Here is a 13,420-nt window from a genome sequence, read left to right on the forward strand (position 1 = left end):
CAGGGGATTTGTTCTAGATCTAGGGGCATTTTACCTCGGCTTAAAAGGGGAGGAACCGGGAAAGAAATTTTTAGGGTATTTTTCGGGGTCGTGAAAGCCCGCGACAAACCAAATATGGTGGAAGGATAATTGTCTTTTTATGTCTACATAAATCTTGGGCTTATATTGACGCTACCCTCGTTATCTTGGGTCTGGTACTTACGCTGATATATAGATAATGTTGAAACAGCTCCGTGGTAAACAGCCGCGAAAGAAAGACAAATAGAAAGATAAATTGATTGCATCTCAATCTGAACATGTATGGTGTAAATTGGCTCGGTATTGGGCAAGTAACTTGCTGTTTTGCGGCAGAAAACATACATGTATATACCTATGTACATACATGCATGTCATATGCCGCAAGTGCAGCAAGCTTCTTTCAGAAGCGCAAATGTCAGTTGTCTTCTTACAAATGCGAAAACACACCGATAATGTGCATACGCCTAGGTGATGGTCATTACGTGAACTTGCGACAGAGTGTTATTCAATTTTGAATATTTAGCGTATTACGGTGCCTACATGCTCACTTAACGCGTTAGGTCAATGAAAATAACCGAGAAAATCATCTATCAGAGAGCAGAGCTGATGGTCTAAAGTTAATCTATCGAATAATAAAAAATTGAAACATTAAAAATATCTTCAAAAAAAAAAAACAGTTCACGGGAATTTTCCTGCCGACACTGAATGCAGTGGCAAACTATTGGCGAACACTGAAATTTAAAAGATAACTAAAGGTATGATAATTACGATTCGACAGTATCGGATGTTGTACAGATAAATTACGATAAAAAAAAAAAAAATTGAAATAACAACGCCTTCTGCAGTTTTGATTGGCGTTGGGTGGGGATTATTTAGGGACTCTTAGAACGAACCAGAGCAAAGCATAGAGTGTCTGGGGGGAAAAGTCATTCGATTCGTTTGGATGTCGCTTTGAAGTAGCTAATTATTTTAGAACGGATTGACGAATTGAAGTTGCGTATAATGTGAGACCCGTGAGGCGATGAATTACTGTCGTCACACGTTTTGTGACCCATCGAAATACTTGACGCATGGGTACACGGATGACGTTTGTGTTTGAGGTTAGGTTGTCGCCGCCAGTTCACCCTATGAAAGACCGACACCGAGATCCACGGCGCATGCAACACGTCGACAAAATCTATAGATTGAGAAAATAGTTAAATATCATTGATAACAGCGATGGGGCTTTTCTGCATATCGTAAGTTCGCTGCTGTGTGTTACTTGTTTTAACAATGACACACTTTCAATTAACTCTGAAGATTTACGAAAACATTTTTACATATTCCTTGAATCTATTTTAAAACATATCTTGATGGTTAGATTTATCACTCAACGTATACTTCGTTACAGATGCTCGATAATATCCACACTGAAAGTGTTGCTGTTCATTGGCGTTGCAACGTTTATAGGCGGTCTCATCGTTTTACCAATTTTGATAATTTACGTCAGAATACACTTTGCCAAAAACCGAGCAGGAAGACTGAGAAAGGAAACTGTTGTCGGATTTTTTCATCCGTATTGCAATGCTGGTGGTGGAGGTGAACGAGTCTTATGGGCTGCCATCAAATCTATTCAAACAAAGTAAAGATTATTATTCACCGAAGATGGTTGCTGATAATTTTTGCAGACAGCTTTGAAATTTTGTATTTCCGGATTTGTAGCTGCATCTCAGAAACTAAGAAGTTTTCTAAGAGAATGTTTCTTCATTTTCAGATATCCCAGCGTACACATAGCAGTGTACACTGGAGATCTGGATGCCGAAGCAGAGCAGATTATAAAAAAGGCTGAGAAGGGATTCAACATTCAGTTGAAGCCAGGAATCGAATTTATATACTTACATAAGAGAAAATGGGTAGAAGCTGCTCCATATCCTTACTTCACATTGCTAGGACAAAGTCTTGGGTCAGTCTGGTTGGGTCTCGAAGCATTGAACAGCTTACAGCCAGGTGCGAAAATTTCTGAAATCCTCTCTTTATCTGTTGTACAGCTTACAAATACGTTTAAAATTGTAACGATACTAAAAGAATTACCAAGAAATTTCTTCCATTCCTAGTGATATTTTCAAATTTACATTATTTCAGACATTTACATAGACACGATGGGATATGCATTCACATATCCCTTGTTCAAGTATATCGGTGGCTGCCAAGTTGGATGTTATACCCATTATCCTACAATTTCTACAGACATGTTGAGACATGTCTATCGCAGGGTCGTATCTCACAATAACAGACGTATCATAGCAAGAAATCCATTTTTATCAGCTGCTAAAATAGCGTATTACAAATTATTTGCTGCTGTAAGTTTTGAAGTTATGTTTACTATGCGGATGTGGCGAATGGCTCTAATTTTTTCAACACGGTTCTATTATTCTTCTACAGATATATGGGTTAGTGGGTCGATGTGCTGAAACTGTAATGGTGAATTCTACATGGACAGAAGAGCACATCAATGCAATATGGAATTGTCCTTTCAAGACTCACAGGGTCTATCCTCCTTGTGATGTGGAGCATTTGACGAAACTACCCTTGCTTACCATGGAAGACAAGAATGGGATAATCAAAATTGTGTCAGTTGGTCAGTTTAGGCCTGAAAAAGATCATCCCTTACAATTGAGGGCCTTGTACGAACTCAGGTCTATAGTCAGTGAAGAATTATGGGAAAGGGTAATGTCAAACATCAGTAAAAATGAATGGTGTCGAATTAACGCACTCGCGAGACATGAAGATTGTTACTTTATAGATTCGTTTGGTATTCATTGGATCGTGTCGCAATGCTGACGATGAGGCCAGAGTAAAAGACATGCAAGATTTAGCAAAGCATTTAGCACTAGATGAAAACGTGGAATTCAAATTGAATGTTCCATATCCTGAGTTAGTGAGAGAACTACAAGAAGGCACAATCGGGATCCATGCCATGTGGAATGAACACTTTGGTATCGGAATAGTTGAGTGTATGGCTGCCGGACTAATCATGGTTGCACATGCTTCTGGAGGCCCTAAGTTCGTATTACGTCATACTACTTACCTTATTCTGATCTTCATTTCAATAGTGGCTAAGTAAACATTCTAATTGTGGTAATTTTTTTACCGTCTTAAGTTATTAATGTTAGTTAAAGTTGTACTCTAGTGGCAAGTCGTTATAGTTTTGATTATTTATTGCAGAGCTGACATAATAGAAACCCAGCGAGGAAGTCAAACTGGTTTCCTAGCGGAGAATGAGAAAGAGTACGCTAAAGTAATGGCGTACATTATGAGCATGCATGCAAAGGACAGGGATCAGATTAGAACTGCGGCAAGGTAAAAAAAAATTATCCAAGTGCAATCAAGGATTAACTTGTTCAGCATAAATTTATTTTTTATTTACTATGTTGAATTTACGAAAAAATTTATTATATAAATTTATATAAGCTTACTCTCATATCAGTAACTAACTGAAATTTTATTTCAGAGCATCTGTCAATCGATTCTCAGGGGAAAATTTTGAAAAAGGTTTTTTGAGAGCAGTGGAACCTTTTTTCCGGTCAAAACAAGAATAAATACTGGTTAACTTATTTTTTCTTAGATGAAATATCAATTAAAAATCATGACCCTATTTATATCTATACTGTACATAGTAAAATAAAGTATGCAATGAATCTTACGAATGGGCGAAAAGAAAATTATTGGGTAGAGTTTGGAAGCAAGAACTTTATTCGTTCAAATTGAATTTGAACATTCTTACTCACTGAGAAATCCACATCAGATAATAGAAAAGTAAGGCATTATCGGGTTGATTTAATTTAACGGGTGAAAATAAATGCAAAATGACTAGGCTAACTGGCGACTGTCATCCAGTCACATCGATTAAAAAAACATTCTATTGTACTTATCAGCTACCTACTTTCTTTATCTCTTCAACTCTACCTATTCGAATACAACAGTTTTACATTCAAAGTCTGTTATAGAATACTAGGCTAAATCTTGATCCAAATAGATTTGTGAATGTGTGTACGATTTGAATTAATGATCAATGATCAACGATTAAGAGGCATTTGATGAGTCGTCAATAGTCAATCCAAGTCCTATACACTCTAATGTATATGATGGAGGATCTTCCTCTTTGTTATGTTCCTTCGAGAACTGAAAGCGAAGTCCTCTGTGACCAAGCATCAATTCGGCAACTTGAATAGCCGTTTGAGTATGGCAGGTCAGTTCTCTGGCTCCTGTTCTAACTTTGGATTTCCCAGAAGCCAGGGTCATCAGAATAATCATCTGGTGATAATGGTAATATTATACCCATATGTATAACAATGGAAGTATCGTATTTCGAGTGAATCTTTACCTGATCTTGCGTATGTTCATCAACGCAAGCACCTTCCCTAACAGGAACAAGAATTTCATTAGCAGCAGTTATACCTGCTGGAGTTTGGGTTGAAGGGCCGAGTCCAGAGCCCCCAAATACGCAATCAGTGCTTGTGCGGCAGACTATACTGAAATTTCATAATAAATTTGAGTCGATAATGTCTTTCTGAATTGCATGAACTTTCATTTATCAAGAGTGTTGAATTGTTTGGCATAGTGCAATGCAATATGTAGCCATTTAATGGAAATCGAATAAAGTGCATAAAACTGTTGTAAAAACTCATTAATTCCTGCTACATAATTTTGTAGTAAAGGCAACTGACGATTTCACGCGAAATAATTTCGTGTACTTCTTGAAAAATGTAACTCACTTGATACCAGATCCATTTCCCACTGCCATAGTCCTGTCCTCTCTGTAAGTTTCAATGTTAATAGGCGGAACTGGTATTTTGGTGTCGTCTAATTTTTCAGTTATGGTTTTTTTAGCATCATCAGCCATTCGGTTTGCTTCCTACACATAAATGATGGAAAATTATAGTTAAATGAAAGTTGAGTTACCACATTTTCTTCGTTTGCATATTAGAATGATGAGTGAAGTATTTTACTCAACTGGCTGTTTATAATACTAGCTACTTCTGGCCATAAGACACTACGGTAATACCCACGTTAATATTGACAGTTCCAGCAACGTAAGCCCATCCGGAAATACTGACTGGTTGACCTGGTTCCAACAGCATCACAGCATTCAATTTCTCCACAGGCTGTATCCTCAGGTGAACTTCTCCACCACCCTTTGGGAAGTATCCCCTTCAGTCATTAAAAAACTTTAAATCTGTTACTAACATGCATTGTACAACGTTATTTAGAATAATGGGCGATGGGAGCAAGTTACTAGTTCGGAAGTATTTATACAAACTTTCTTTCAAATGCACATCTGTGTTTCAGATAAAATCGTTATGACTTTATCCGATATCTAACAAATATTTTTCGCACAACGATATGAGTTTTTCTTACAATTAGAGATTGATGTGCATCAATTGAAACGGATTGTCCGTAGCTTAGCATTCTCAACTGCTGCACAAAAAACTACAATTGCTAAATACCTTTTGACTACTGTGAAATCGAAATCAGCTCCAAATTTGTTGAGCAATGGACGGAAGACTTCGGTGAGATATTCTATTGATGGACCCATGGGAACATTGGTCCCACCTTTGAGGATCAATGTAACAGGAGTCGATCCAGGAACAAACAGAGCACATGGAAGGGCTACTTGAGCTAACAGAGTAATGCAGCCTGCCGTATGGATGTCGGCATACAATTCTCTTCTGCAATTATGAAGAGACTCCGGCCAGAATTCCAATCGAGTTGAGCCAATGTATGTCCCAGTCACTCGCGCGTTACACATCTGTTTCACTAGTTCCACTCCTGTGCATATTACCCACAATATATCTTCAAGCTGACATTTAAGTTGATGCAGATGATCATTGATTGAAATTAGAAATAGAATTGAGAGTGTAGAAGGTGTAATGAAAGAAAATTGAATGGATTCACCTTTTAAATGTTGTGCCGAAAGTCCAGGCTTCGGACGGCCGGCTCGAATATTTATTATTTCCACTGGTATTCTGTACAGAGCACTTAGACTCAATGCTATCCTGAGAACTTGTCCTCCCTATGAGTGAAGAGACTTGATTATTAATACTCAAAAAATTACATAATGGGAAAAAAATGACAGAATCACAGGACACTTGTTTTTTCCATGGACTAAATTAGTACAGAGATTTTTTTATCGATGATCTACAAACGTTTTCCTTAATCATGTGGAAAGTGAGGCAAGAGAGAAAAAATAAGAAACGAATAGGTGTGAACGAGAGGATCATCTTTAATGAAAATTATTAATTTGATTGATTATTATAAATTGTGGAGAGATTGCGTACGCTTATAAGCTATAAATAATAGACGAACGAAAATAGATTGAAACATACTTACACCCTCTCCTAGACTACCGTCAATTTTTAATAGAGATGCCATCACACCATGCGCTTTATTCATTATAATTAAACGATCAGCGAAATGAAACTTTTGACGTTCAAAAGCCCAAATTATATTCAGCCTGATTTAAATCCTTCGTGAACTCCGTGAACCGCGTCAACTGGTTGTCAAACACCGGTTGTCATTTAAAAATGAATGACTAATTTGCGGGATCGGACGAAGCTCTTTAAAGTGCGATTCACAATGAACGTTCTTGGAAATACGAAGCTGAGAATGGCTGCCACTCAGAGTGTCGTACCAGTTCAGCCAATCACACCGTACAATTTTTCTGAGAATTCGCTACGCCAAGTCGTAGGTCAGGGTTTCTGAATGAAAAATGAACTACCGCGTAGTATTAGAATCGCCATAATGAATGTGAGACCGTGAGCAAGGCCTAAAGCGCCATCTAGCTTTGCCATAGTTAAGTAAATACCTTTGATTTCTCGTGCTCTTTAAGTAGATGTTACCGACAGTCGATAATAAGAAACATCGAAAACAATTGTCTCCTAAATCTAGGGGTTACTTTGTTTTATTATTTGCAGTTATGCGATAACAGGATTTATTTCGGTGTGTTTAAAATTTCCTTTTTTTCTTTATAATTCTCTGTGAAATGTTTATAAAGTGGACGATGACCGTTGAGACTCTGCCATGACCTCGATTAATGCTGAGAAAGGTAGGATTATTTAAACCGAAAAATCATCGGACAAATCTTCGTGACGTTTACGCGTCGCTTTCATTCACACTAATCATCGATTTAATTACCATTTTAAATGTACCGGGCGTCGATTGATCATGCACAGTAATTGCTATCCTCAGAGACCAGCCGACTCAAGTCAACGCTTGGTAAGAGCACGATTGATAAATGCCCGGGGTTTGCCCGCGCTGCCTTCGCGAGGTCTACTTCGCCGAGGAAAAATTGGCCCTTGGAAAAGTCTGGCACAACTTTTGCTTCTCGTGCCGTTAGTATCGCAATAAGCATATTAAGATTTATCATCATCATTGGAATGCTTGAACGAGTCATTGGTCGTGAAATTTCAACCAGTGTAAATGATTCCTGGGTGTACTAACAATAAGTGCATTTTCGTTCTTTACCAAAGACATATAACACTGGTCAACAAAATTTTGTAAGAAGGAAGGTGCTCACTAATTTTGAACTTCCTATTGTTTCAAGCAATATGATGGCTTGTATAATGTATGCATGGACTTGCGTGAGTGTGTCATAGAGGTGTAAGAATGAGCTGAGGAATTAGGAGGTCACTCGTGATACGAGTGTCGTCAGAGTAATTACTCTTCTACCACACAACTCTGTTCATAGTTCTGATTTCGTTGACACCTTGAATACATCAAAATTAAGTTCAATCCATATATTCATTTCCTACTCCTCCACCCTTGGTCGTAGCTGCATCAGTTGCAACACGTTTTGATTCGATCAGATTTAGTTTTTGTGTTACAGCTACTACCAGTAAAATTGAATATTTATCGATAAATATTTATCGCATTAGTAGCTGTAATACAAGAAATAGACCTGATCGAATTAAAATGAATATGGTTTTACAATGAGGGTAGATTAGGTATTTTAAAATTAGCAACCACCTTCCTTCTTACAAAATTTCGTACTGTAACACTAAGTTAACCTCATTTTTTTCCATAAAATTTATACTTTTTCAAAAACTAAGAAAATGATATTACAATAAAACTATTCGTATCTAACATATTTTAATATCAATTCCACTGTACTAAACCATGTTCCTAACATAACCAGTTAAAAGTTTTCACGTTACACGCAATCAGTGAGTTTTTGTTGACCAGTGTAATTGATTAGCGCATTTCTGATCCTTGTAAATCTTCTTGCGGAACAGGTAACTGCCGCAAGTTGTTGGACAGTTGCACAGTGGCAACGCATCGTGGAGAGCTCTTTTGCAGGAACTGTTGCACTCGGCTGTTCGCCCCGTCTGTGCAGCCTCCGTTGCCGCCCCCGACGCTCGACCTGACCGTGGAGCATCCAGACCCTCCAGTTCCATCAGGACGATTCCCAGCCTCGGCTTGCGACTCTAATTCCGACTGCTACTGCTGTTGCTGCTGTCCGGAAGATTGCTCGATCAGCGAGAACCATTCGGACGCGAAAAAAGCGGGGCTAGACAAGCATCGACTACGAGCCGGCGGTGGTGAGGAGGAAGAACCCGAAGAGTTTAGGCTCAGTGAAGAAGCGCGACGGTGTTCGGATAGCGAATGCTCACACCTTGGAATTGTCAGCTCCATAACTACCTTGTGCAACGCGCCTTCGAGCCCCGCTGCTGTTACGACTTGGTACAATCGGCAACATTCCGCATCCCAGAGGTAGGTATAACAGTTGATGCTTACAAGATACTGGGAAGTTACTTGGTGAAAAAATTATTCAGATATTTTCCAATGAGGGTGTCGGAAAGGGAAGCGAAGAAGTCTTGATGGCGGGGGAACTTTTTGCATACAATTTTCCTTCTACACTCAATAGCGTTTTTACTTAACCTAACGAACGTTTCCAGTACATTTGGCGGGCAGACTTGTACCAAGAGGTGTTTGGGTCGTTCATTCAGTACCCCGAGTTCCGTTACACCGGCGACAAATTTTCGAACCAATAACAGCGATTGCTCGAACAGTAATAGCAACCGTGTCAGCGTAGGACGGAAGTGTCCGGTTGTCAGGAGACCCGGAAGTGCTTGTCGTTCTTCCGTTCAGCAACATCATAACCAGCCGCAGCTGCAGCCACAGAAATCAGTGCAGCAACAACAACAGTTACCGCAGGAATCGCAGGAACCGCAGCAGCAGCCACAACAGTCACAGCCTAAATTGCATCGGCAACAATCACAGGACCAGCAACAACTCGTAGATCCGCAGCAGCAACAGCAGCAGCATCATCAAGTCCATCAGCGACAACAGTACCAGTATCACGTGCAACAGGAACCGTATCATCAGCAATTGAAAGATAAAATTAGGAGCAGCGGTGTCAACGGAAATAAAACCAACAGTTGTCGTCAAACGTCGTTGAATGTTTTAAAAAAAAGGTAAATTGAAGTTATCTATTTTCTAGCTATGATAAGATACTGCAGAAGGACCGTTGTCAAGAATTTTCAAGGGCGTCAATATGGGCTGCAGAAACCTGTTTTTAGGGGGAAAATGTTAACAATATTAATTTAACACACTTCTTCTTCTTTAGGATGTCACAGTCGTTGTACAAGTGCGTATTCGAAAATAATTGTTAAATTTGGTAATTGTGAAAATGATTAATTGGTAATTGAGTCCCTGTTATCGGTGTCCCATCCAATGTATCTATAGGAACTATATTAGCGTGTACGTAGTAACGAAAAGACCACGTGCGCTCGTAATTATCTTGAAGAATGAAAGTAGGTCGTAACTTAGGTGTTTCCAGTCATTCCGGAAGGTATATCGCAACGATCGGACCTCGTCAATCACCCGTAGCCAAAATCAACTCAAGTGAAACCGACAGAATCGGTGCCAATATTAATTCGCGCAGGGAAAAACCGGCGGCGTCATCGCCGCCCCCCACCACCCACTACCATCACCAACAATATCCAAAGAGAAGAGTATCCTTTTGTAGCGACGTACCGGAGGAGGCAAACACGAATACCGCATCCGAATCAGACTGCCGTATGAAGATGCCAAATGACACCTTGGGCAACAACTACTGTAACAGGAACGTTGCCTGCAGTAACAGCACGGCCGGAAGTCGACCCAACAACTGGACCACCACCGGCAGCTATCAGAGCTGCAACGGAACCCCGTACGAGACCTGTTACGAAATAGAGGATTCAAATACCGGAGAGTACGCGGGCGGGGGCGGGAGTTCGAGGTACGCATGTTCTTCGGGAATGATCGAGGACGGAGATCCGCATCCGGAAATCATCAGTCCCGACGAGGAATCCAGACTGCGTGGAGGGTGCGGAGGATGCGGCGGCGGCGGAGGTCGCAGCGGCGGTTGCGGGTGTGGTGGTAGCAGTTGCAGGGGAAGCGGGGGCTGCACGGTCCCCCAAAGTACGGGGCCTTGTCCCCCGCGAGACGAGTGTCGAGAGCCTTCGACTTCCTGCGGATTGCCGAGTTGTGGGCCGCCCTGCGGGGGCCACACGTCGTGCTGCGCTCCTTCCGGCTGTTCCACGCCTTGCAGAAGGCCTGTTCGCTCCTGCTGCCCCCCGTGCACCGCTGAGCCCCAGGGGTGCGGGGGCGGCGGATGCTGCGGTAGCGGATGTCGCGGCGGATGCGGAAAGCCGGGCCGTCTCTGCATGCCCCTCAGGCCCTGCACCGCTCCGCCGTGTCAGTCCCAGGTCTGCCGGCCCCGAGGCTCGCCCTGCATGCCACCCCGCTGCTGCTCCCCAACGCCCCCCTGCAGCAAGCCTCCAGGGGCGACTTCTCGGCCCAGCTGCGTCGTCAGCGGAGGCGCCTCCTGCTGCCGGTAAGAAAAACGCGCCTCGTTCCCGTGCTTTAAATGTGATCTGATCTCTGTGCGCAGGTCGAAGAGTCCCCGACGAGGATGCTGCTCGACTTCGCAAGATGACGCTGGTTGCGGATACTGCGGACCCAAACTTCCACCCGGGTGTGAGTGCCTCGGTGGTGGACTCGACTGTCAGCGATGCGGACGCAAGGTGTATCAGGCTGAAATGCAGGTATGTTCCTTTGATCATGGTGACCAAGTTACGTATACTGTTCGGTCCCTGTAGTAATTACTGGAAGAAGGAGACAGAGAGAAATAAGAAACTATTTATCAAATGGCAAAATAGGAATTGTACTACGTTATCTGAATTTAGCTACCAAATTAATATAACCATGTACAGAATTCAGAGGCCAGTTGGATAATTTTAATTGGCTTTCTAAATCCTGATAAAAAATAATAGAACAACGCTTGAAAATGCAAATTCTTTATATGCATGGGTTTCAAGATCGCCTCTGGAGTCCCGTATCACAACATTTGCTTCAGCTGCTTTTGCTGTCGTAAGCCACTAGAGTCGCTGACGTATCAAGAGAACTGCGGGGAAATTTATTGTAAACGTGAGTTCGTTTGGACAGTGCAAATTTCAACGCGAACAGGCGTTCATTCTCATAATACCAATAACTTAATTATGGAGAAATCAGACTGAGACAAAAAAAAAAATGTTTATTCATTATGTGTTTGGAAAATCTATCAACAGTATTAACATAATTGGTATATCCGAGGAGATGATTCATATCATGAATTGATAAAAACGACGAAATTAGATGGTAATTCGTATTCCGTGAGGATACATCCAAAACATGTTTAGCGATTACCAAATGAATGCTCACTTTGTACCTTAGAATGCTACGTTCGGAATTTCGGTCCACAAGGATACGGTTATGGTGCAGGTGCCGGAGTTTTGCAGACACCGTTGTAATCCGAACTGTTCCATCGCTTGATAGACGAAACGAAGTTAGTTTTTGAAAACGTCGTGGGAGGCGGATTTACCAAATAATAATTCTAATCAACGTCTAGACGTCTGTTTGCATGTCATTTTTAACTACCCATATATTGTATATTCAATTATACATTGTACGCTGGAATTTTTACTATACGTATAAAGTACATACAACACAAAACGGAACTAAAGTGCTTGTTCATTTCATTTATTTTATCTACTCACGGTAAAAGTATGTCCACGCATTGTTGAATATAACGCAAACATAACTAAAAATTTTGTTGTGTATTTACCAAAAGTATGGTGAAAGAAATGCTTAGTTGATTGGAATAAACATCGTTTCATTCGATAATTGAAATTGTTGATACGTTCACGTTTTTGTTGATTCAAATAGAATTCTTTCATCATATTCGACCGTCATTATTGGTAAATTCCATAAATCCTACCTCTACGTGCGTGTGTGTGTGTGTGTGTGTGTCATCATTTTAAAATGTTTTTTAAATCTTCGTTTGTGGAAAGTTTGCTGAAAATTTTCATTGGTATGATGGATTTGGCTAATTATTTGAGAATGCGTAGAATTAACCTGTTTTTAAAACCGACGCACAATCTTTACCTGCAGATAATCACAATATTTGAGATAATTATTACGATTCGTGTACTTTCCACACCGATTTCGCAGAGATAACGGAGATTGAATAGAGGGAAAGAACTTCGCCAGCATCCGTATAATATACATAGGTACAGGTATACATACCGACCAATAATACGTACATATGTATACATATATATATATATATATATATACGAGGAAAAGCCCATTGTCGGATTCAGCGTCGCTTGCGCTTCTGTAGGCGCCTCTCGAGTAATGATTTCCATTCTGGCACATGAGAGACTCCCGATGCTCGTTCGAAGACGGATGACACGTGTGTGCTCCCGTGGATACGTTCGCGAATATCGTACACACGAGTGTCATCTTCGTATATACGAATGTGGTGCATGTAGGTACGCCGCGAAGAGGTAGCAAGAAGCGGAACGGAGCGAGCTGGCTGGGAGGAAAAAGGGACGGCGAATGCGTGGTTGGCTAGTCGCTTTATTGAGTCTCTCTCCTCCGGGTCGGATTGCAGAACGTGGAGACGGAGAACGCGGCGGAATCGCGGGGAAAGCGCGCCACCCAGAGATGGGGGGTGGGTTACGGGGGTGGAGGGGGCGTTTATATAGCTTTCAAGCGCAGAAGCTTAATCTAATTTCAAATATAAATCTGTTCTCTTCCGGCTCCCTCTTTTCGTCTTCGTCTTCTCTTTCCCAGCCTCCATTGTTGCCTCGACAATCCTGCGGCGGTGAATCCATTCCCAGTTTCAACCTCGTCTCTCGCCTTCGAATAATCTTCAAAACTTTCATAACGCCGTCGGATATGGACACTCGCGACTTGACTAAGGAACCGCACGATCCATCGTTTGGAAAAAATTATACTCGCGAGGTTTGAAAATATAAGAAAATGAAAAAGAAATACTAGAAAATTTCATTCGACCAGCTAACGTTGTTGCGAATTTTGGGGCTTAAGGGAGTGACTT

At 41.2% G+C, this 13,420-nt stretch overlaps 2 protein-coding genes across 3 annotated transcripts; one reads left to right on the forward strand and one right to left on the reverse strand.

The window, feature by feature from the left end:
• Positions 1–850: 850 nt before the first annotated feature.
• LOC107224525 (GDP-Man:Man(3)GlcNAc(2)-PP-Dol alpha-1,2-mannosyltransferase) lies at positions 851–3,700 on the forward strand. The gene is made up of 8 exons (XM_015664609.2): positions 851–1,256; positions 1,409–1,639; positions 1,772–2,004; positions 2,140–2,357; positions 2,440–2,724; positions 2,801–3,060; positions 3,223–3,357; positions 3,509–3,700. The coding sequence occupies exons 1-8, from the start codon at positions 1,237–1,239 to the stop codon at positions 3,594–3,596; spliced, it is 1,470 nt and encodes a 489-aa protein (XP_015520095.2). The 5' UTR covers positions 851–1,236; the 3' UTR covers positions 3,597–3,700.
• Positions 3,567–6,770, reverse strand: LOC107224520 (RNA 3'-terminal phosphate cyclase). 2 transcript variants are annotated; one of them, XM_015664593.2, is made up of 7 exons: positions 6,388–6,770; positions 5,953–6,070; positions 5,505–5,826; positions 5,067–5,208; positions 4,773–4,912; positions 4,382–4,529; positions 3,567–4,311 (listed from the first exon to the last, which is right to left on the reverse strand). In XM_015664593.2, the coding sequence occupies exons 1-7, from the start codon at positions 6,448–6,450 to the stop codon at positions 4,081–4,083; spliced, it is 1,164 nt and encodes a 387-aa protein (XP_015520079.2). In that variant the 5' UTR covers positions 6,451–6,770; the 3' UTR covers positions 3,567–4,080. The 2 variants fall into 2 exon arrangements, with proteins under 2 accessions (XP_015520079.2, XP_046592267.1); XM_046736311.1 differs by having other exon boundaries at positions 6,384–6,769.
• Positions 6,771–13,420: the final 6,650 nt, after the last annotated feature.

This window comes from Neodiprion lecontei, chromosome 4, assembly GCF_021901455.1.
Source record: "Neodiprion lecontei isolate iyNeoLeco1 chromosome 4, iyNeoLeco1.1, whole genome shotgun sequence".
NCBI classification, from domain to species: Eukaryota; Metazoa; Arthropoda; class Insecta; order Hymenoptera; family Diprionidae; genus Neodiprion; species Neodiprion lecontei.

What these genes read in the sequence shown, in the direction of transcription:
- LOC107224520 (XM_015664593.2), bottom strand. Translation starts at nt 6,450, where the DNA reads ATGAATAAAGCGCATGGTGTGATGGCATCTCTATTAAAAATTGACGGT. An exon ending in TTCGGCACAACATTTAAAAG is followed by an intron (nt 5,827 to 5,952) that starts GTGAATCCATTC and finishes TAATATGCACAG; the next exon opens with GAGTGGAACTAGTGAAACAG. An exon ending in ATGAACATACGCAAGATCAG is followed by an intron (nt 4,312 to 4,381) that starts GTAAAGATTCAC and finishes CATTATCACCAG; the next exon opens with ATGATTATTCTGATGACCCT.
- LOC107224525 (XM_015664609.2), top strand. Translation starts at nt 1,237, where the DNA reads ATGGGGCTTTTCTGCATATC. An exon ending in ATGGGGCTTTTCTGCATATC is followed by an intron (nt 1,257 to 1,408) that starts GTAAGTTCGCTG and finishes ACTTCGTTACAG; the next exon opens with ATGCTCGATAATATCCACAC. An exon ending in ATCAAATCTATTCAAACAAA is followed by an intron (nt 1,640 to 1,771) that starts GTAAAGATTATT and finishes CTTCATTTTCAG; the next exon opens with ATATCCCAGCGTACACATAG.